Genomic DNA, 24,169 nt, shown 5'->3' with positions numbered 1-24,169 from the left:
TTTAAGATTAAAACAACACACTTGACGAAAAATCGTTGTGTTTTGATGCGTAGGTAAGAACGGTTCTTGCTAGAAGCCCGTAGCAGCCACATAAAACTTGCAACAACAAAGTAGAGGACGTCTAACTTGTTTTTGCAGGATATGTTGTGATGTGATATGGTCAAGACGTGATGAGATGTAAATTGTTGTATGATATGATCATGTTTTGTAAAAGTTATCGGCAACTGCCAGGAGCCTTATGGTTGTCGCTTTATTGTATGAAATGTAATCACCATGTAATTGCTTTACTTTATCACTAAGCGGTAGCGATAGTCATAGAAGCAATAGTTGGCAAGGCGACAACGATGCTACGATGGAGATCAAGGTGTCAAGCCGGTGATGATGGAGATCATGACAGTGCTTTGGAGATGGAGATCAAAGGCACAAGATGATGATGGCCATGTCATGTCACATATTTTGATTGCATGTGATGTTTATCCTTTATGCATCTTATTTTGCTTAGTATGGCGGTAGCATTATGAGATGATCCCTCACTAAATTTCAAGGTACAAGTGTTCTCCCTGAGTATGCACCATTGCTACAGTTCATCGTGCCGAAACACCACGTGATGATCGGGTGTAATAAGCTCTACGTTCACATACAACGGGTGCAAGCCAGTTTTGCACGTGCAGAATACTTGGGTTAAACTTGACGAGCCTAGCATGTGCAGATATGGCCTCGGAACACTGAGACCGAAAGGTCGAACGTGAATCATATATTAGATATGATCAACATAGAGATGTTCACCATTGAAAACTACTCCATCTCACGTGATGATCGGACATGGTTTAGTTGATATGGATCACATAATCATTTAGATGACTAGAGGGATATCTATCTAAGTGGGAGTTCTTAAGTAATATGATTAATTGAACTTCAATTTATCATGAACTTAGTCCTGATAGTATTTGCATATCTATGTTGTAGATCAATAGCTTGCGATGTAGCTCCCAGTTTATTTTTGATATGTTCCTAGAGAAAAACAAGTTGAAAGATGATAGTACCAATGATGCGAACTGGTCTGTGATCTGAGGATTATCCTCATTTCTGCATAGAAGAATTATGTCCTTGATGCACCGCTAGGTGATGAACCTATTGCAGGAGCAGATGCAGACGTTATGAACGTTTGTCAAGCTCGGTATGATGACTACTTGATAGTTTAGTGCATGATGCTTTACGACTTAGAACCGGGTCTAAAAAATGTTTTGAATGCCAAGGAGCATATAAGATGTTCTAAGATCTGAAATTGATATTTCAGACTCATGCCCGAGTCGAGAGGTATGAGACCTCTGACAAGTATTTTGCCTACAAGATGGAGGAGAATAGCTCAACCAGTGAGCATGTGCTCAGAATGTCTGAGTACTATAATCGCTTGAATCAAGTGGGAGTTAATCTTCCAGATAAGATAGTGATTGACAGAATTCTCTAGTCACTGTCACCAAGTTACTGGAACTTCGTGATGAACTATAATAAGCAAGGGATGACGAAAACGATTCCCGAGCTCTTCGCGATGCTGAAATCGACAAAGGTAGAAATCAAGAAAAGCATCAAGTGTTGATGGTTGACAAGACCACTAGTTTCAAGTAAAAGGGCAAGGGAAAGAAATGGAACTTCAAGAAGAATGGCAAGCAAGTTGCCACTCCCATGAAGAAGCCCAAAGCTAGACCCAAGCCTGAAACTGAGTGCTTCTACTGCAAAGGAAATGGTCACTACAAGCGGAACTTCCCCAAATACTTGGCGGATAAGAAGGATGGCAAAGTGAACAAAAGTATATATGATATACATGTTATTGATGTGTACTTTACTAGTATTCATAGTAGCCCCTGGGTATTTGATACTGGTTCAGTTGCTATGATTAGTAACTCGAAACAGGAGTTACAAAATGAACAGAGACTAGTTGAGGGCGAGGTGACGATGTGTGTTGGGAGTGATTCCAAGGCTGATAAGATCACCATCGCACACTCCCTTTACCTTCGGGATTGATGTTGAACCTAAAATAAATGTTTTTTGGTGTTTGCGTTGAGCATAATATGATTGGATCATGTTTATTGCAATACAGTTATTCATTTAAGTCAAAGAATAATTGTTATTCTGTTTACATGAATAAAACCTTTTGTGGTCATACACCCAAGGTGAATGGTTTATTGAATCTTGATCATAGTAATACACATATTCATAATATTGATGCCAAAAGATACAGAGTTGATAATGATAGTGCAACATACTAGTGGCACTGCCGTTTAGGTCATATTGGTGTAAAGCGCATGAAGAAAGTCCATGCGGATGGACTTATGGAATCACTTGATTATGAAACATTTGATGCCTGCGAACCATGCCTCATGGGCCGAATGACTAAGACTCCATTCTCCGGAACAATGGAGCGAGCCACTAACTTATTTGAAATAATACATACCGATGTATGCGGTCCGATGAGTGTTGAGGCTCGCGGCGGGTATCGTTATTTCCTGACCTTCACAGATGATTTAAGTAGATATGGGTATTTCTACTTAATGAAACACAAGTATGAAACATTTGAAAAGTTCAAAGAATTTCAGAGTGAAGTTGAGAATCATCGTAACAAGAAAATAAAGTTTCTACGATATGATCGCGGAGGCGAATATTTGAGTTATGAGTTTGTCCTTCATTTAAAACAATGTGGAATAGTTTCACAACTCACGCCACCTGGAATACCACAGCGTAATGGTGTGTCCGAACGTCGTAACCGTACTTTATTAGATATGATCCGATCTATGATGTCTCTTACCGATTTACCACTATCGTTTTGGGGTTATGCAATAGAGACAGCTGCATTCACGTTAAATAGGGCACCATGTAAATCCGTTGAGACGACACCGTATGAACTATGGTTTGGCAAGAAACCTAAGATGTCGTTCTTAAAGTTTGGGGCTGCGATGCTTATGTGAAAAAGCTTCAACCTGATAAGCTCAAACCCGAATCAGAGAAATGCGTCTTCATAGGATACCCAAAGGAAACTGTTGGGGTACACCTTGTATCATAGATCTGAAGGCAATATATTCATTTCTAAGAATGGACTTTCTAGAGAAGGAGTTTCTCTCGAAAGAAGTGAGTGGGAGGAAAGTAGAACTTGATGAGGTAACTGTACCTTCTCCCAAATTGGAAAGTAGTTCATCACAGAAATCAGTTCCAGTGATTCCTACACCAATTAGTGAGGAAGCTAATGATGATGATCATGAAACTTCATATCAAGTTACTACCGAACCTCGTAGGTCAACCAGAGTAGTCCGCACCAGAGTGGTACGGTGATCATGTCTGGAAGTCATGTTACTAGACCATGACGAACCTACGAACTATGAGGAAGCGATGATGAGCCCAGATTCCGCGAAATGGCTTAAGGCCATGAAATCTGAGATGTGATCCATGTATGAGAACAAAGTATGGACTTTGATTGACTTGCCCGATGATTGGCGAGTCATTGAGATTAAATGGATCTTCAAGAGGAAGACGAACGCTGATAGTAGTGTTACTATCTACAAAGCTCGAATTGTCGCAAAAGGTTTTCGACAAGTTCAAGATGTTCACTACGATGAGAGTTTCTCACTCGTATCTATGCTTAAAGTCTGTCCGAATCATGTTAGCAATTGCCGCATTATATGATTATGAAATTTGGCAAATGGATGACAAAACTGCATTCCTTAAGGGATTTCTTAAAGAAGAGTTGTATATTATGCAACCAGAAGGTTTTGTCAATCCTAAAAGTGCTAACAAAGTGTGTAAGCTCCAGCGATCCATTTATGGACTGGTGCAAGCATCTCGGAGTTGGAATATACGCTTTGATAGTGTGATCAAAGCATATAGTTTTATACAGACTTGCGGTGAAGCCTGTATTTACAAGAAAGTGGGTGGGAGCACTACAACCTTTCTGATAAGTATATGTGAATGACATATTGTTGATCGGAAATGATGTAGAAATTTCTGGAAAGCATAAAGGAGTGTTTGAAAGGAGTTTTCCAAAGAAAGACCTCAGTAAAGCTACTTACATATTGGGCATCAAGATCTATAAAGATATATCAAAACGCTTGATAAGACTTTTGATGAGTACATACATTGATAAGATTTTGGAGTTCAAAATGGATCAGTCAAAGAAAGAGTTCTTGCCTGAGTTGTAAGGTGTGAAGTTGAGTAAGACTCAAAACCCGACCACGGCAGAAAATAGAGAGAGAATGAAAGTCATTCCCTATGCCTCGGCCATAGGTTCTATAAAGTATGCCATGCTGTATACCAGATCTATTGTGTACCTTGCCATGAGTTTGGCAAAGGGGTACAATAGTGATCCAGGAGTAGATCACTGGACAACGGTCAAAAATATCCATAGAGGACTAAGGAAATATTTCTCGGTTATGGAGGTGATAAAGAGTTCATCGTAAAGAGTTACGTTGATGCAAGCTTTAACACCGATCTGGATGACTCCGAGTCTCAATCTGGATACATATTGAAAGTGGGAGCAATTAGTTAGAGTAGCTCGATGCAGAGCATTATAGACATAGAAATTTGCAAAATACATACGGATTTGAATGTGGCAGACCCGCTGCCTAAACTACTCTCACAAGCAAAACATGATCACACCTTAGTACTCTTTGGGTGTTAATCACATGGCGATGTGAACTAGATTATTGACTCTAGTAAACCCTTTGGGTGTTGGTCCATGCGATGTGAACTATGGGTGTTAATCACATGGTGATGTGAACTATTTGTTCCTCCTCATCGCAAACAGTTCATTGAACTGAACCGTATGCCCTGCATCACACATGCAACTAAAATCTGAACCGTGCTTGATGCATCCGTGATCGCAAATGTTTTGCACCTTTTTTGACGGGTTTTTACACCACCATTTGCGATTATTGCATCGCACACAGTTTCGTCAAAAGGGTCTCTGATCATAGTGTTGCGTTAGCAGCATCCTGCAGTAGTGAAATCTACATATTTTAGTCCCGTTGATATGGTGTGTTGTGGATCATAGACCCCCAAAAATGCTCATGGCTCAAGATGTGTGCCATAAACAGAAATAAGTATCGCTTTTACTATTGTTCTTGAGTTATAGGAATCACACACTATTAGGAGGGATCAGAGGATTGTAGCGGACCTCAAGTCAAAATGATCATACCATGCCTATTCTATATTAGGCCCATGACCAAAAAGATACTAAATAATGAAGGAAATATGCCCTAGAGGCAATAATAAAGTTGTTATTTATATTTCCTTATATCATGACAAATGTGTATTATTCATGCTAGAATTGTATTAGCTGGAAACTTAGTACATGTGTGAATACATAGATAAACAGAGTGTCCCTGGTATTGCCTCTACTAGACTAGCTCGTTAATCAAAGATGGTTAAGTATCCTGACCATAGACATGTGTTGTCATTTGATGACCGGGATCACATCATTAGAGAATGATGTGATGGACAAGACCCATCCGTTAGCTTAGAATAATGATCATTTAGTTTTATTGCTATTGCTTTCTTCATGACTTATACATGTTCCTCTGACTATGAGATTATGCAACTCCCGAATACCGGAGGAACACCTTGTGTGCTATCAAACGTCACAACGTAACTGAGTGATTATAAAGATGCTCTACAGGTGTCTCTGATGGTGTTTGTTGAGTTGTCATAGATCGAGATTAGGATTTGTCACTCCGAGTATCGGAGAGGTATCTCTGGGCCCTCTCGGTAATGCACATCACTATAAGCCTTGCAAGCAATGTGACTAATGAGTTAGTTACGGGATGATGCATTACAGTCGAGTAAAGAGACTTGCTGGTAATGAGATTGAACTAGGTATGATGATACCGACGATCGAATCTCCGGCAAGTAACATACCGATGACAAAGGGAATAACGTATGTTGTTATGCGGTTTAACCGATAAAGATCTTCGTGGAATATGTAGGAGACAATATGAGCATCCAGATTCCACTATTGGTTATTGACCGGAGATATGTCTTGGTCATGTCTACATAGTTCTCGAACCAGTAGGGTCCGCACGCTTAACGTTCAATGATGATTTGTATTATGAGTTATGTGATTTGATGACCGAAGTTTGTTCGGAGTCCCGGATGAGATCACGGACATGACGAGGAGTCTCGAAATGGTCGAGAGGTAAAGATTCATATATTGGAAGGTTACATTCGGACACCGAAATGGTTTCTGAAAGTTTCGGAGTACCGGAGGTTACCGGAACCCCCCGGGGAAGTAGCGGGCCTTAGTGGAAAGGAGAGGAGGGCCGCAAGGGAGGCTGCGCCCCCCCCCCATGGCTAGTCCGAATTGGGCTAGGGAGGGGGCGGCGCCCCCCTATTTCCTTCTCCCTTCCTCCTCCTTCCCTCTCCCCCTCTCTTGGAAAGGAAGGGGACTCCAACTAGGATTGGGAATCCTAGTTGGACTCCCCTATGGCGCGCGCTCCCCTATGGCCAGCCTCCTCCTCCCCCTCTTTTATATACGTGGGCAGGGGGCACCCCAAAGCACACCATACAATCTCTTAGCCGTGTGCGGTGCCCCCTCCACAGTTTACCACCTCAGTCATATTGTCCTAGTGCTTAGGCGAAGCCCCGCGTCGGTAACTACATCATCACCGTCGCCACGCTATCGTGCTGACGGAACTCTCCCTCGTCCTCAACTGGATCAAGAGCTCAAGGGATGTCATCGTGTTGAACGTGTGCTGAACACGGAGGTGCCGTACGTTCGGTGCTAGGATTGGTTGGATCGTGAAGATGTTCGACTACATCAACCGCGTTACTAAACACTTCCGCTTTTGGTCTATGAGGGTACGTGAACACACTCTCCCCTCTCGTTGCTATGCATCTCCTAGATAGATCTTGCGTGATCGTAGGAATTTTTTTGAAACACCGCGTTTCCCAACAAACAAACCTATGTTAAAATATTCAAATGTGCAAAAGACAATCATCTGGACTATCCATCATGTATCCGGCCGAATTATCAAGGACAAGATCTGGGTGTACCAAAAGGTCCTGAGGGGAAGCTGGACTGAAGCCAGCCATCTGGTTTCCATCGGTCGACGGAATTGTCCGAGCACTTCCGAGCGGACAATCCGAGATGAATTGTGGGTATTCCAGAACACTTTCAAGGGAAGTTGGGTAGTCTTTAGATTTTTCAGGGCCTCCTTGAGTGGTTTGACTATGTGGGCCCAATGTGGACGAGTTGTTTGGCCCGTGACTTATGCATTGCTATCTGTTCCCGGCTCGACTGAGGGTTCTCTACAGAGTCAGCGACCAGACTTCCCGGGCCAATTTAGGTCGGACTATCCGGGCCAATTTAGGCCGAACTGTCCGGCTATAAGTTTTCTACAAGAAAAAAACTAGTTTGCTCCCAACTATATATATATTTCACCGACCTCTTAGTGAGTGGGTTAACCACTTCAAAGACACTTATCCAGATCTAAGAAAAGGTCCCCTCTCATCCCACTCCAAATCGAAGATTTCTTGATGGGTTGTTGAGAGATTTCACCCAAGCATAAATCCACTCATCATCTCACTTTTCGCCAAACCAATTTGTGTTGTGAGTAAGTTCCGAATTTTATGCTTTGTACCTATTACTCTTGGAGGTTGGAGACTCCCAGGGGGTAGGAGTTCTCAGTGAAGAGTCAAATTCGTGATTTACCATGTGAGTTTGTGAAAGTTTAGAGTTCGTCTAAAGTTCTACCACTAAGATTATGAGAAACCCGTCCTTGTGATATATCAAGCAGAAGAAGGTGAGCTTTGTGGTGTTGGTGGAGCCTTCGTGGTTCCTCCCACCTCTCCAACGATGATTAGCTCCCATCCAAAGGATTGAACAACAGGATACATCTTTTGTCGCCGGTGTATTTATTTTACCCCAACCCTAGCTCATTTGACTTTGCAAACATCATATAGATTTTATATCTCACTGTAGCATTGTTTAGGCCACACTTTATATTCCACGAAACCTAAACTTGCTAATAATTGAAGTAAAATTTGTGTTTGTCCCTACACCTCCCTATATGCCCTTCCTTTGGTGTTTTTCTCCTTTCCCTATAAAGTTCCCATGCCACCCAATCTTCATATTTTTCGCCAACTCTTTTTTTTTGGATAAACTAGGTATTTGCTCGTGCATTTCTACAAGGTATAAATATTCTATTACATTAGCCCATATTTTTAGCCGTCCGTAATTTTGTCCGTGACTTTATTTTGTAATCACTTATTGACTTATCAAATAAACTATAAAGCTGTTTTCAAAGAATGATCAGAAAGAAGTATGAAATGTTGGACGAAGCACTCCACCTGGAAGGAAAAGAAACACTATTCTTTTTTGAAGTACTAGAGACTAAAGATTCTTAGTCTTATTTTTTGAAGGGAATTTTAGAGTCTTCTAATGAAGGCAACACAACAGATGCAAAATACGGGAATCCTATCTCTACATTCCAAAAACATTAACTTAATCATGATGCAAAAATGCACACGTCATAAACCTTAAGGAGCCCGACGCTGCCCAGTGTATACGTGATTGCTCCGAATTAATTAATAAAACTAAAAAACGATCCATCGACAATTCATAGCTCAGTTTGAGTTCATCTCCTCTCGGGTGAATAAGAAATTCGGAAAAATAGCAAAAGGATTTGAAAAAACCTGAATTAGTTTGACACCAAGGATGATTTGAATTTTCTAGGTGCTTGCAAAATTTGGCGCCTAGATTACATCCGGAGGAGCTCAGTCAAAAAGAAAAAAGAAAAAAGAAAATCAGAGTTCCAAAATGCCCAAGGTTGCTTGAGTTTTTGTTGTTTTTACCGAGCTCCTTATATGGCACCTAGAAACTTTGAGCATCTTTGGTGTCAAAAAGTTTAATATTTTGTTATTTTACCTTTTTAAGGCAATTTTTGTTATTTTACTCTACTAGTATTTGTTTTTGTGAGACAATATTTTAAAATATATTATTGTCCACGTACGGGAAGAGATCCACCGGTCCACGTGGATGTAAAGTTCGGCCCAAGTAGAGTAGCAACAAGAACACCCAAAAGCCCTTATACGAGAAAAAGAACCCCGGAAAGCCCCAATGAGATACTATCAGAAACCCTACTACAGTACTGCTAGTACTACGCCCACCGATTCCCCGTGTCCCCCCGCAGGCCCGCACCCCGCACGCGCCCTAAAATATCCCAAAGCCCCCCTCCGCCCCCTCCCGAAGCCGAAATCCCCCAATTCCCCTCTCTCTCTCTCCCTCTCCCCATCGCCCCCTCCCGCACCCGAGCGCGAGAGAATCCGAGGAGAGGAGCGGCGCAAGGAGGCGGTGATGGAGTCGGATCAGGGCAAGCTCTTCATCGGCGGCATCTCCTGGGAGACGACGGAGGAGAAGCTGCAGGAGCACTTCTCCAACTTCGGCGAGGTCTCCCAGGCCGCCGTCATGCGCGACAAGCTCACTGGCCGCCCGCGGGGCTTCGGCTTCGTAGTCTACGCCGACCCCGCCGCCGTCGACGCCGCCCTCCAGGAGCCCCACACCCTCGACGGCCGCACGGTACCTACTCCCCCTCGCTTGGTCTCTTCACCCCACCCAAACCCTAGCGGTATATTCGCGTCGAATATTCGCTTCGGCCGCCTTCCGATCTACCCCGCTGCAGCGGCCTAGGGGTGTGCATATCTGGGACGAGGAGTAACTCATGCCTGGGCATCTCTCTTGTGCTTCTGTTGTCTCATCAGGTCGATGTGAAGCGGGCGCTCTCGCGGGAGGAGCAGCAGGCTACCAAGGCGGTGAACCCTAGCGCAGGAAGGAACGCTGGAGGTGGTGGGGGCGGCGGCGGCGGCGGCGGCGATGCCGGTGGTGCTAGGACAAAGAAGATTTTTGTGGGCGGACTGCCCTCCAGTCTGACAGATGAGGAGTTCCGGCAGTACTTCCAGACCTTCGGGGCTGTCACCGATGTTGTGGTGATGTATGACCAGACAACACAGCGTCCCCGGGGCTTCGGCTTCATTACCTTTGACTCGGAGGATGCGGTTGACCGTGTGCTGCACAAAACCTTCCACGATCTTGGAGGGAAGATGGTAGAGGTGAAGCGTGCTCTGCCCCGAGAGGCGAATCCTGGCTCTGGCGGCGGCGGCCGTTCCATGGGAGGTGGGGGTTTTCATAGTAACAATGGACCCAACTCCAATGCTAGCAGCTATGATGGCAGAGGCGATGCTAGCAGATATGGGCAGGCGCAGCAAGGCAGTGGTGGCTACCCAGGTTATGGTGCTGGAGCTTATGGCAGTGCTCCAACTGGGTATGGATATGGGCACACCAATCCTGGAACTACATATGGAAATTATGGGTCTGCAGGGTATGGAGCTGTTCCTGCTGCGTATGCTGGGGCTTATGGCAATCCAAGTGCTGCTGCTTCCGGTTACCAGGGTGGCCCTCCAGGCGCTAATAGAGGACCCTGGGGCAGTCAAGCTCCGTCTGGTTATGGCACTGGGGGTTATGCTGGCAATGCAGGCTATGGTGCATGGAATAGCTCTTCTGCTGGTGGGAATGCACCCGCTAGTCAGGCACCTGGTGCAGCTGCAGGTTATGGAAACCAGGGCTATGGTTATGGTGGATATGGAGGAGATGCATCATATGGTAATCATGGAGGGTATGGTGCTTATGGTGGTCGGGGAGATGGTGCTGGAAATCCTGCTACTGGTGCAGCCTCTGGGTATGGTGCTGCTGGATATGGAAGTGGGAATGGAAACTCTGGATATCCAAATGCGTGGACTGATCCTTCACAAGGCGGGGGATTTGGTGGTGCAGTCAATGGAGCTTCTGAGGGCCAATCAAATTATGGCAGTGGTTATGGTGGTATGCAGCCTAGGGTTGCTCAGTAGAAGAGGCTGTTATAATGTTCATGGTGTGAACCAGTGCATTTGGGCAGCATATGTATTATTGCAGTATTCTGGCTTTGCTCTCGTCTTCCTGAAGGCCATCCATTCTGCCGGTTAAATCAGTATTTCTCCTGGTTGGAATGCTTGATCCTTTCGTGGCTTAACTAGAACTTAAGTCAATAAGTAGCTATTATGTCGAGTAGCTGTATCTTCATAATGCTTTATTTATGTTTAGCTTATCCTTTGGTGTGCTTTGTCATGAGTGGAGTTTCAGGTTGCTTTATCTCTAGTTTAAAGCTAGAGTAGCTTCACTGCTTATGGACCAAATTATCTAGTTGTATCTCTATTCTACAGAATCATATATTCGTGTTTGACTGTAGTATTTATGCTGGATACTCTCTCCCTATTGTGGTTAAGTCTGAAACGTTGATCGCTGGCGGTTGTGTTCATCTCTGGTTCCTTGCTTTGCTTTAGCTCACCTTGGAGTTAAGGTGTTACTTTTATTCTTCAAATTTGACGGTTTGCAACAGATGCTAGTCCCGAAACTATGCACTGATAGAGGCTTGGTACTGTAGCTGCTTCAAACGGACGGTCAAGTATAGTCTGCTTCTTTATGTAACTGGAATGTGACATCCTATGTGTACATTCTTTTTTGAGAAACATTGTTCGTATGCATGATGAAGCTGTGAATATGTTTCAGGGTTAGCATCTGATGTTTGGTATGTAGATGGATTAAACAGGCATAGTAGAGGGAACTGATTAGCCCTTCAAGCCTTTTGGTCTTAAATTTTGATAGTACATATGCAGTGATAAAGAGCTTACTAGCAGCAAGATGGTAGCATCAACTTCTAAGGTAGTGTAGATCCCAAAAAACAGTGATGCTACATGATGAATGATGTACAGGTAGAAACCCTAGAGTACAGTAGCGAGGCATTTGGCAAGTAAAATAATTGTCCTTCCTCCTTCGTTTCGTTTCTGTACAGGTTGCATGTGACGCCATTCCGTGTAAAGCATGTCCAAGTGAGGGTGAAAATGATATTGGAAATCTGCTGATTTTGCTTGATGAGCTGATGAGAAGTTGCGATTTGAAGCATTGGCACAGAATGCAAGCTACTTGCTTTTTATGTGCTTCATGTTCTTGAGGATCTTGCTGTGCTGCAAGGTGGTGGTACGTGGAAACAAAGATTCATTGCCTTTCAGTTTTGTTTGGAAAATCGTTTCGACATGGTTTTTGTCCTAGTTGGAGATGATACCTTGGTTCCTGCCCGGTAGATTTGGTATATCCTGATAAAGAAGTTAACTAATTCACCCTGTGAATCACTGAAGTCAAGCCTTGTCAATTTTAGCCCGCAATATCTTCTCAAAATGTCTAGGTTAACCTTGATGATAAATAAAAAAATATCTACTCCCTCTGATATGGAAGGAGTAGATTTTAGAAATAATTTTGACAAGCTTACACTTGAATATTTATTTACTTTTGTCATCATACATATAAGATAGTAAAACTAATTGTGAAATATGCTCTAAAAAAGGAGCAAAACACCATGGTGCTACCAGCGATAGCAATGGTTTTGACACGATAATTTTTCTACTGAAGTCACTGCTCTATCGTGTTTTGAACACAAGATCAAAGTGATTGAATGATCGTTCCCTTAGACAGAAGATTTAACATTATTCATTCCACTTTGTCCTTTTTTGTTGTTGAGAAAACCAGGATTTATTGTAACACACTACATCACACATCCTAAATGGTTAAGCGTTTGATACGTTCCATGCCCTGATTTTTTTTGTGAATAGAAAAAAAATAGGGTGTGTCTAGGGCACATCTAGATGTGCCCTAGTTATTGCACATCTAAGTGAGTGAATCAAGTAGAAAGAAAAAGAAAATATTCATACGAATCTCAACGTAAGATCAATGATATAGGACTTAGATGTGCAATACTTATGGCACATCTAGATGTGCTTTAACAATACTGAAAAAAATAATATAATTTCATTTGGCTACTATATGCTGACATAAAAATCAGTGCTCATTAACTTGCTTCACCATGCCTTGCTCAGCTGCTGAATCCTTGAAGACGAAGATAATAAATAGCAAGCAGAAATTTTTTCCCTCTTTATATACATATAATGATATTTTAGCCTAGTTATTGGTTAATCTGTAGTTTTTTTTTACTTCAACCATAATAGCGTGCAAATCTAAATTTAGTCATTGCGTGTATTTAGTGCATCATTGCATTTATAGGTTAATGTTAGTGTCTAGAGGCTTCCTTGTCGGTATGCATATAATGCCTACAACATGTGGTAAAGCATATTGTAACTATGGTACGTGTACGCCTTTGTATGGAAGCTTTGTTGCTTTATTAGGCTTGCATATGTTCCATTCAGTTATAACAAATGGAATGGTCTGCTTGTGATCGCTAACACTTTTACTTACATAATATACAAGTGCCAATAATGTGTGATGTATCACATAATAGCAGAGTCATCACTATTTTTCTAACGGAGTAAATAACAGCCTTATCAGAACCAGCATAACACCATCTAATTTATGAATCACGTAGCTTTTTAAACATGAATGTAGTAATTAATATAACTAGATCAGAGCCCTTGCACAATTTGGTCTTTAAAGCCATGGTTGACTAACACGATTTAGGCTTGGCTTGTGAGCGTTTAGCACCAAATATGACATCAACATGACCTGGTTTAAGCGCCTAAAGTTAATTTGCCTGCATTTTGTGGCAAAACTGTACTTGTTAGTGGATTTGCTCTGGATAAAAACAGACTTATTCTGGAGGATGGTGGGGGCAATTTTTTTTTTGAAGAAATTGTATCATAAGTTGTACATTATTTTTGTGGGTGTACTGGGATAATATATTTGCATTATCTCTTTCAGTAATCAAGCATAATGCCGAGTCTCTGCAATGTACCCCGTCTGTTCACAAATATAAGATGTATCAGATATTTCAATATGGACTGAAATGAGTGAACAAACACACTAAAATGTGTCTATACATCCGATTCACAAAAAAGTTGAATATCTTGTATTTATGAAGGGAGGGTGTATTTTTTTTATAAAAGCAAAGAATTAACTTGCATAAGTGCATCCTGTGTTAGGATTAACTTGATTGAAATCTTAAAATACTGAATGATCGGTGATGTAATTTCATGTTTGCTTCAAAACGAGGCATCGAAGATGTGAATAACTCTGGAAAACTAGAGATGCCACCTTTTCTCATGTATTTTTCCCTCAAGAAAAGGTTGTACGAAAATACTGATTGATTTCTCTTCATCTTTCCGATGTTCATTTGCATTTTACTGAAAATGTGTATAAGTCTTAAGTTGCTGTATTTTGAGGGGTCAATTAATGTTTGAAATTGGCTACATCCTGCCTCCTGCCTGACATATGCTGCTGGACAGGTGCATTGACCCAAAAGTACATTAAGCTGGAGACGTGAAGTTTTCACTTGTCACATATATAAAGTAACACGAGACTTTGGAGGTTTGCCCGACTCTGCTAGGATCTGTTTGGGAGTGAATTATGCTATGAACCAATTCCCACCAAATTTGGTTTATTTTCTTGAAATGCAGATCGCTGCTTGACCCCAGACGAGCTCTATCCAGAACAAACAACAATTCTCTCATGGATCGACTGAAATATGAGTCTGATTTACTGTCAAAGATGGATGTATTATTATGCTAGTATATCTGTGATGTCATTTGGAAAGCTGTGCTGTCATTTTATCTCCAATGTATTTTGGACACTTCGCAATAGTCTAAACCAACTATTGCAGTGATTCTTTCCTCAAAAAAAAACTACTGCAGTGATTCAGCTGAAAAATTCAAGTTTTATTTGAAAACTGAAGTCGCAGTGAAATGTATACATCAGTGAAAGTGCTGTAGGGGTGAACCATAGGCACCAACGTTGCTAAAAAATGCAGACCAAACAGATAGTTTCTAGGTTAGCTTCTTATTGCCCAGGGTGGGTCTCACAAAAACGAAAAGTTATCATCCCACGATTATTGAAGTTGCCATTGTATTGAAATCAAAGTTGTCATTGTGTAGATGTCAAAATTGCCCCGTGATAATTTTTAATACAATACTTAAAAAGAAAAATAGGTGCCAATTTTGGAAACGATTTTCTTTATCGACTTAGTTTAGAACATCTTGTCGAAACAATGTCGAAGACAGGATAATAGTCTGAGTAGCGGCTTGAGAGGTACTAAATCAAATCAAAGTTTCCGAAATAGTAGCATATAAAAAAGCGTCGGCGCTATTGCCTTTGTCACTTGTATAAGTCGGGGCTATATTCCAGCGAAAATACAAAGGTGCATATGGGTGCGTGCGCACTCACGTGAATAGTATATTTATAAAAAATATTAGAAAAATTAAAAATTTCTGAAATTTTACAGTATGAAACTTAGTCGATCATTCTACTCACGTGTGAAGTTTCATGATGTATTAGCCCCGATGGTATTCTTAGAGGGTGTTTGTTTCCAGAGACTTATTGGTTTAGGACTTAAAAAAGTCCTTATAAGTCCCATCTAAACCAAACACGAGGGACTTATAGGGACTTAAAGTGGGTATTTGAGACTTATGAAATTAGACTCAAGAAGAGTCTTATAGGGACTTATAGTTGTAATATGGTCTTATAGGAACTTATAAGTCCTAGGAACCAAACAGATAGGGACTTTTTAAGGACTTATAAGTTGGGACTAAAAAAAGTCCTAAGACTTATGAACTAAACAGAGCCTTAGTAAATGCAATCCTATTATTCATTAAACAATGTTTATTAATATAGCTTCAATTTTGTCAATTTTGCCTAGATTACCATATACTCCCTCCGTCCGAAAATACTTGTCATCAAATGAATAAAAAGAGATGTATCTACATCTAGATATATCCCTTTTTATTCATTTTGATGACAACTATTTTCGGATGGAGGGAGTATGTGATTTCTTCATGAAACATATGCAAGTATACCAGTTGACTATGTATATTACAAAAATAAATTCAGTTTTTTTTAATTTTATCTAGCATTTTTCAAATTTACCATTTATAAACGAGATTGCTAAGTTTCAGTCGACTAAGACTTAACGAATTCTCAGTCAATGCTATGTTTGTGAGATCTTACATTAAGATCCATGCAAAATTTTCCTTTAATTTTTCTTTTTTCTTTTTATATATCGTGTCACTTGATTAAGACTTCCTTAAAACTCAGTCGACTCAAATCTAACTACACCCATTTCATAAAGGATGCGCACGCACCTATATTCACAAAAATCCGCGTCCTATATTCCGTTCCCTAAAAGATCACGTGCGAAACAACTTCTCTTGGTTCTCCTCGAATTGTGACACAGAAATAGTCCACCATCTATTTGGGCGTAGCTGCCTCAACCTTTCCGTCCCGTCCTTGCCTAGCCAGTTCTCTCGTGCCTCCATTGCGCGGCCGGGAGGGCGACGTCGCCAGCCAGCCAGCAGCGCTGCGAGCGACCTCGCTCGGCTCGGCCCGGCCCCGCCGACTGGAACGCACGGGAGACGTGACCATGGGCACGATGGGACACCACCAGCGGTCGCGCTCCGCCTCCGGGAGCCCCTCGGCGACGCGCTCATCAAACGCCACCGAGCTTGACTTCGCCGCGGTCGACCTAGAGTGCCCCTTCGGCGGCATCGATGCCCTCGGCGCCGTGGAGCTCCGCGAGACGGCGTACGAGATTTTCTTCATGTCCTGCCGCTCCTCCGGTGGCGCTGCAGCGTCGAGCCCCGGGGCGCGGGGCGGCGGCGCGTCGGAGGGGGAGGTGTCGTCACCGGTGGCCGGCGCGGGGGCGAGGGGCGGGAGCGCCGTCATGAGCAGCAAGGTGAAGAAGGCGCTGGGGCTCAAGCCGAGGCGGTCCGCGCCGACGATGGTGCGCACCTTGAGCCAGAATTCAGGCCCGGTCTCTCCCGGCCGAACACGGCGACCGATGACGTCGGCAGAGATCATGCGGCAACAGATGCGGGTGACCGAGCAGAGCGACGCGCGGCTCCGCCGAACGCTCATGCGCGCCGTCGTCGGACAGGTCCGGATGCGCACCCATGCATGCATGGCGATTTTCCCTCGCATCCATGCAATGCACGTGCCCCTGGTCGGTCGTGGAATTATCTATCCATTTATTATTTCCACAGGTTGGGAAGAAGCCTGATTCCATCGTCCTGCCATTGGAGCTACTTCGGCAGCTGAAGCCGTCCGAGTTCACCGACGGCGAGGAGTACCACCAGTGGCAGTTCCGGCAGATCAAGCTCCTAGAGGCAGGCCTCCTCCTGCACCCGTCCCTCCCGCTCGACCGCCTCCACGCCGCCGTGCTCCGTTTCCGCGAGGTGATGCGGGCCACGGAGATCCGCGCCATCGACACGGGCAAGGGCTCCGACGCGATGCGGGTCCTGACCAACGCCGTGCACGCGCTCGCGTGGCGCCCCGGCAGCGGCAGCGACGCGTGCCACTGGGCCGACGGCTACCCGCTCAACGTGCTCCTCTACGTGTCCCTCCTCCAGACCGTCTTCGACCACAGGGAGCCCACCGTGGTGCTAGACGAGGTGGACGAGCTGCTGGAGCTCATCAAGAAGACGTGGCCGATCCTGGGCGTCGGTCGGGCGGTGCACAACGTGTGCTTCGCCTGGGTCTTCTTCCAGCAGTACGTGGTGACCGAGCAGGCCGAGCCGGACCTCGCGTCCGCGACTCTCGCCCTGCTCGCCGACGTGGCGGCCGACGCCAAGCAGGGGAGCCGCGAGTCCCAGTCCCGTGACCCGGTGTACGCCAAGGTGCTCCTCAGCGCGCTCGGCAAGATGCAGGAGTGGTCGGAGAAGCGGTTGCTGGACTACCACGAGAGGTACGAGAGAGGCACCGGCGGGACTGCCACGGAGGGCATGGAGATATTGCTGTCCTTGGCGCTTGCCGCAGGCAAGATCGTCGCCGACCGAGAATACGCGGGCACCGGGAACTTCACCGCCGACCGCGTCGACTACTACATCAGGTGTTCCATGAAGAACATCTTCACCAAAGTGAGCCCGTGCTTCATCACGTAGGAAAAGCAAGAAACCATTAGCCCTACCATCAAGCTGTCGGACACAATTTGATATGATCGCCGGACATGATATATATGATTCCAGATACTCGAGAATGGCATGGGAGAGGCAGACCCTGCAAACGACCCCGGCGTGGTCCTGACGCGGCTGGCGAGGGAGACGGAGCAGCTGGCCATGTTCGAGCGCACCAACTTCAGCCCGCTGCTGAGGCGGTTGCACCCGGCCCCCATAGCGGTCGCCGCAGTCACCCTGCACGGCTGCTTCGGCGTGGTGCTGAGAGAGTACCTGGGCAAGGTCACCATCCTGACGGAGGAGCTCGTCCGCGTGCTCCACTCGGCGAATCGCCTGGAGAAGGCCCTGGCGCAGATGACCGCCGAGGACGCGGCGGACTGCGAGGACGACCGGGCAAGGGCCGTCGTCGGCGACATGGAGCCCTACGAGGTGGAGGCAGTGGTGATGAGCTTGCTCAAGGCTTGGATGGATGACAGGCTTCGGATCGGCAGCGACTGCCTCCTTAGAGCCAAAGAAACCGAGGTAATGAAGAACACTTCGATCTCTGGTGGATGAAGTGAAGCTGGAATTCGTAGAGCTTGACCTTGTTTTTGTAGAGCTGGATTCCCAAGTCCAAGGAGGAGCCTTTCCCCGCGTCGGCAATAGAGTTGATGAGGCTGTCCAGGGCGACCATCGACGAGTTCTCTGACATTCCGGCCACCGCAAAAGACGACGTGGTTCAGGCGCTCGTCTACGGCCTCGACTCAATCTTTCAAGACTACATCTCCTTCGTCGCATCATGTGGTAAACGATCCGATCAAACTCAATCCCGTTAAATAAACTTAGCATGCCATGCCATCATCGATCGATAGACTTGCTTCAATCCAAATGCAGGGTCGAAGCAGACCTACGTCCCTCCCCTCCCGGCGCTGACGAGGTGCAACCAGGACTCGGGCTTCTTCCGGCTGTGGAAGAAGGCGGTGCTGCCGTCGTGCCAAGCGCCGGAGGCCAACCCGCGCGGCGGCGCCTCGCAGCACACCCCGCGGCCATCCATAAGCCGCGGCACGCAGCGCCTCTACGTCCGCCTCAACACGCTCCACTACGTCCTCACCCACCTCCAGGCCATCGAGGAGACGCTCTCGTCACTCTCCTCTGCCTCCGGCGGTAACCGGGTGGCAACTTCCGTCAACTTCGACCGCACCCGCGCCGCGGCCCAGTCGGCGGTGTCCCACGTCGCCGAGGTGGCCGCATTCCGGCTCATCTTCCTCGACTCGCGCCACTCCTTCTACCAGGGCCTATACATCCGCAACGTCGTGGACACACGCATCCGGCCGGTGCTCCGCGCGCTGAAGCAGAACCTGTCGTTCCTCGTGTCCGTGCTCGTTGACCACGCGCAGCCAGTGGCTGTGCGGGAGGTGATGAAGGCCTCGTTCCAGGCGTTCCTGATGGTCCTCCTCGCCGGCGGCAACGACCGGACTTTCACTAGGGCGGACCACGGGATGGTGGAGGAGGACTTCCGGAGCCTGAAGCGCGCCTTCTGCACGTGCGGCGAGGGCCTGGTCCCCGAGGACGTGGTGGTGCAGGAGGCGGAGGCCGCAGAGGGCGTCGTTGAGCTCATGGCTCGGTCGACGGAGCATCTCATCACGGCGTTCGGCGCCGCCACGTCGGAGTCCATCGCGGGCGTGCGAGAATACGAGGACAGCGACGGGGGCACGACCCACCTACCGCCGACGAGGCAGTGGGGCCCTGCGGACCCAAACACCATCCTCCGCGTCTTGTGCCACCGCGACGACGAGGCCGCCAACCAGTTCTTGAAGCGCACGTTCCAGCTCGCCAAGCGGCGGTGATGTCGGCCAAATGCTCGAAGAATGAGTCTAGGTGCTACTACACTTTTTTAGTCCCATTACTGCAACAACAACAGTTGCGGCTACGTGGGCTGTATCTGTGCCGGCCCAAGTGAGCGGCCCATGTAATGCGTTCAGGTGTGAGTGTGCCTTGTTAAATAGCCGTTGCTAAAGCGTGAGGGTTGAGGATCCATGTACTGCCAAGTGCCAACTTCCCTAAAAAAATGTACTATCAACTTCACTGTCTCTGTTCCCGAGCAATGCTAGACCCACGTACAGTTACGTGAGGTTTTTATGTAAATGCTGATTTGGACGTAATTAACTGGTTTAGGATTAGTGGCTCGGGCCCACCTTAGTTAAAATCAGGAGGGAGGAGAGTATGTATGGAAGGGTACGTAAGATTACGTAGGATCTTTTCGTAGGTGTAGAATTATCGCTCTGTTCCTTACTCGGGACCTCTCTAATCGTCTTCCTCCACAAGTCACTCTATCCTTGTGTTCTATGAACCAAGACCTAGCTTGAAGCAGGAGAGTGCACCTGGTCGGTAGGTATCTACAACCAGTGACGGAGCCAGGAAAATCGAATGAGGGGGGCTAAGTGTTGCTAAGCCTTGTTGGGGAAGGACAATCCAACAGAATACATAATTTCAGCAGCAAAATGTCACTGTTCATATTAATACTAGGCTTAAATCAATAATGTTAGGGGGCTAGGCCACTGCTGACACCCCTGTCTTTGCCAATGTCTACAACATTTTATCACATCCACTTGTTTCTTCCCATTTTTCTTCGGTTCGTAAATTCCAGGAAAATGGCGTGGATCCTTCAGGAATCCACGCAAAACGCAACCATGTACCTCTGCTAGGGAGGAGTGAATTTCAAGTGAATCAATGGCGAAATCCGGCAAGCCCACGCTCCCGACGCACATGACGGCGGTGGAACTAACTTGGCAAAGCTACAACAGCTGGTTGCGGGCATCATCATACGGGATCCAAGCTTTTAAATCTAGGCCAATACGACCGATATATAGGCCGATATATCACTTTTGGGCCTCTACCGATATAAACATAACATATCATTTGGTAAATATCATTTTCCAACATATCATCCGATATGGACCGAAATATCGACCAATATGGCCGATATCTAGTCCGATATGTCCACCGGTATAGAACGATACGTAGATGACAACAATTCTTTATTACTCCCTTCGTACCTAAATATAAGTCTTTTTAGAGATTTCACTATAAACTACATAGACAGGTGTATATAGACATATTTTAAAGTGTAGATTCACTCATTTTGCTCCGTATGTAGTCCATAATGCAGTCTCTAAAAAGACTTATATTTAGGAACAGAGGAAGTAGAAAGCAATGAAATATGGTTATGCATTTACAATTTCATTATATATTATCAAAGTCATGCACAATGTTCCATACAAATGCATATATATTGTATTGTTTTTAATCATAGAGTAAGGATTTTGTGAATCTTTCCTCAATAGTTTCTTTATCAACAAGTTAATAAACAAGGAATCTAAAAGTGTTATGTTAAAGCATTGACATCATACATTTTTCGTTTACTAAAAATAAATATTTTGAACATGAATAATGAAAAAAAACTAGACTTGTTTTCTATGATATATCTACATATCATCTGATATATCACCCGATATCCGACATCCGATATGTCGAAACAAGACCGATACGAACCCGATATCCGATATTTTGAATCCAGGTTTGGGCCCAAACCTTTAGTTACCTTCAGATTTTGTTAGAACTTGACTTGATTTAGGCTAGCTTCGTTGGCTGGTGACCTTTCACATGGCGAGGATTCCCCATGGTTGGTGCGAGTGTTGATGTTCAAGGATCAACTATTGATAGGGGTATCCATAACTATATGGTCAATGATTAGTACGAGGGGGTCTGTACAATGATCTTATATTGAAGGTCGTCGTACACTCGACAAAGTGACACAAAGATGTTTTTTGAATAGGTTCATTTGCCTAGTCAGAACGCGACCTACATCCTATGAGGAAAATCGTCAAGAGTGGTGCTTAGCGCATGAAGAACTTGGAGTGTTGTAAATTTCGAAGTCCCACGACTCTTGACTGGTCCGAGCCTTACTAGGCCCTTGGATTCTGATTCCCAAGCTTCGGTTGAGCCTTGCTATAGGGACAAGGAGAGTGACTCCTGCTCTTGAGTTTATTCAAGTGGGAGTAAATGATTTAGATGCCATGTGGGGAGGCTTATATTGCCGGGTCCTTAACAAATGATCAAGGCTACCCTTCAGGCAAGGAGGTGGGGGAGTAGGACTAGGTGATTTTTCATCCTTCCGCCCATATGCCTCTAGTTGGGCTAGGAGAAGGGTTGTAGCACAGTAATGGATGAATGCCTACACTATTGAAGGCTTCCTTGTTGGGGCTTCGATTTCTTTCCTCCTTTGCCTCCATATTTCACTTATTCTTTTTAAGTGGTCTTCTTTCTTTGACTTGTTGACCATGAAGGTTTGCTTGGACTTTCGTTGATTGAAGTGGCTTGCTTGGAATCATAGGGGCTTTCTTGGACCATTGCTGACCTCCTTGAATTGTGTTACGCGGCCTTTACTTTTGCTGATCACCTATGTGGCTTGCCACATAGGATAGGGGGTGGGACCTAAAGTAGAGTGAGTTGCAGAAAACCACCACATTGAAGTCTAGGTTTGCAGAAAACACCGTTCTATAAATTTCTACTCGAAATCACTGATTTTGGGCTTAATCTGTTACAGAAAACACTGACTCATTGCTACTTGTGAGCTGCGTTGGGATTTTCACAAAGAGGAGAGGATGATGCAGTACAGTAGAGATAAGTATTTCCCTCAGTTAAGAACCAAGGTCATCAATCCAGTAGGAGAACCACGCAAGACCTCATGAACAACACCTACACACAAAATAAAAAAATACTTGCACCCAACACAAAACAAGGGGTAGTCAATCCCTTGGCGGTTAATTGCAAGGATCAAATCTCGAAGTGATGATGCAACAAGGTTGATGTAGAGGCCCTCCGTGATCGATTCCCCCTCCGGCAGAGTGCCAAAAAGGTCTCTAGATGGGATCTCCAAAGAAAAGAAACTTGCGGTGGGGAAAAAGTATTTTGGGTGGCTCTCTGATGTATTGGGAATATTTGGAAATATATAGAGCTGGAATTAGGTTAAGAGGTGCCACAAGGGGCCCACAAGCCTAGGGGCACGCCCACCCGGGGCGCGCCTGGCAGGCTTGTCGCTCCCTCGTGTCTCTTCAGGTCTTCTAGGGTCCCTTCTGGTCCAGAAAAAATGTCAATTTTTTTTGTAGCATTTGGACTCTGTTTGGTACTGATTTTCTGAAAAGCCAAAAACAAGCAAAAAATAGCAACTCACGCCGGGCGCTAGATTAATAGGTTAGTACAAAAATATGATATATAATTGCATAATAAACATCCAAGATTGATACTATAATAGCATGGAACAATAAAAAAGAGACGTATCCACATCCCCAAGCTTAATTCCTGCTCTTCCTCGAGTAGGTAAATGATAAATACAGAATTTTTGATGTGGATTGCTACCTAACATGTTCATCATGTAATCTCTTTTGTGGTATGAATATTTACACCCGAATGATTCAAAGCAATAGTCTATAATTTGACATAAAGACATCAATACTCAGGCATACCAACAAACAACCATGCCTTTCAAAATATCAATGCTAAAGAACGCTATCCCTACAAAATCATATAGCCTTATCATGATCCATCCTCTTAAGATCAAATATAAATCATGCACTACCCCGGTGTTAGCCAAGTAATTGGTTCATACTTTTCAACACGCTTCAGCTTTTTCAACCCCCACACAATAGATGAGCGCAAGCCATGGATATAGCACTATCGGTGGAATAGAGTATGGTAGTAGAGATGATATGTAGGAGACAATGTCGGGGGATTGATTCTGAGCCACGGGAAATCCTCCAAAACCCTGGTTCGAGCTCTGGGGGCCTGGCTTTACGTCTACGAGGCTACGAGCTTGCGCCATGAGGACATAGCGAGCTACCCAGGTTCGGGCCACGGTGAGGTGTAAAACCCTACTCTTGCTTGGTTGTGTTGGTTGTGGACAGTGCTCCTGGAGCTACAAGATGAGCCAAAGCTCTGGGGGGGGGGGGGGTTAGCACTGGCGCTAGGGTTTGGGCAGGAGTCGATCCTTTGGTACGACGGCCGCTCTGTCCATTTATAGGTGCCTTGGGCCTCTTCCCCGAAAATATGAGCGGGAAAGGACTACCATAGGGTGGTAATTCAAAAGGGGACATGCGCGGGTGCTTCCCCTTACAAAAGGCGGTCTTCTCCTTCTAAAGTGCTTATCCATGATGCGCCAGGGGCTCCATGATGACCT

The 24,169-nt window shown here is 45.1% G+C and overlaps 2 protein-coding genes across 4 annotated transcripts; both read left to right on the top strand.

Moving 5' to 3' along the window:
* The first annotated feature begins 9,208 nt into the window (after positions 1-9,208).
* LOC125506174 (heterogeneous nuclear ribonucleoprotein 1) lies at positions 9,209-14,727 on the top strand. Of its 3 annotated transcripts, XR_007282599.2 has the most exons (5): positions 9,209-9,559; positions 9,742-11,015; positions 11,865-12,049; positions 14,302-14,383; positions 14,473-14,727. XR_007282599.2 is itself a non-coding variant. In XM_048671039.2 (2 exons), exons 1-2 carry the CDS (start codon positions 9,338-9,340, stop codon positions 10,882-10,884), a joined length of 1,365 nt encoding a protein of 454 aa, XP_048526996.2. In that variant the 5' UTR covers positions 9,209-9,337; the 3' UTR covers positions 10,885-11,260. The 3 variants fall into 3 exon arrangements, 1 of the variants encoding a protein (XP_048526996.2); XR_007282600.2 differs by having other exon boundaries at positions 14,302-14,727; XM_048671039.2 differs by lacking the exons at positions 11,865-12,049; positions 14,302-14,383; positions 14,473-14,727 and having other exon boundaries at positions 9,742-11,260.
* A 1,558-nt stretch (positions 14,728-16,285) lies between these two features.
* Positions 16,286-20,024, top strand: LOC125528845 (protein unc-13 homolog). The gene is made up of 5 exons (XM_048693303.2): positions 16,286-16,940; positions 17,047-17,919; positions 18,028-18,477; positions 18,552-18,738; positions 18,829-20,024. The coding sequence occupies exons 1-5, from the start codon at positions 16,428-16,430 to the stop codon at positions 19,779-19,781; spliced, it is 2,976 nt and encodes a 991-aa protein (XP_048549260.2). The 5' UTR covers positions 16,286-16,427; the 3' UTR covers positions 19,782-20,024.
* Positions 20,025-24,169: the final 4,145 nt, after the last annotated feature.

Source organism: Triticum urartu, chromosome 1A, assembly GCF_056163025.1.
Source record: "Triticum urartu cultivar PI428250 chromosome 1A, HENAU_Tu73, whole genome shotgun sequence".
NCBI lineage: Eukaryota > Viridiplantae > Streptophyta > Magnoliopsida > Poales > Poaceae > Triticum > Triticum urartu.
Note: the sequence above shows the minus strand (reverse complement) of the source record. Positions and strands in the feature narration are given on the sequence as shown.

Coding starts and splice junctions, on each gene's coding strand:
- LOC125506174 (XM_048671039.2), top strand. CDS start 9,338: ATGGAGTCGGATCAGGGCAAGCTCTTCATCGGCGGCATCTCCTGGGAG. Junction 9,560..9,741: donor ACACCCTCGACGGCCGCACG/GTACCTACTCCC, acceptor TTGTCTCATCAG/GTCGATGTGAAGCGGGCGCT.
- LOC125528845 (XM_048693303.2), top strand. CDS start 16,428: ATGGGCACGATGGGACACCACCAGCGGTCGCGCTCCGCCTCCGGGAGC. Junction 17,920..18,027: donor TGAAGAACATCTTCACCAAA/GTGAGCCCGTGC, acceptor ATATGATTCCAG/ATACTCGAGAATGGCATGGG. Junction 18,739..18,828: donor CTCCTTCGTCGCATCATGTG/GTAAACGATCCG, acceptor ATCCAAATGCAG/GGTCGAAGCAGACCTACGTC.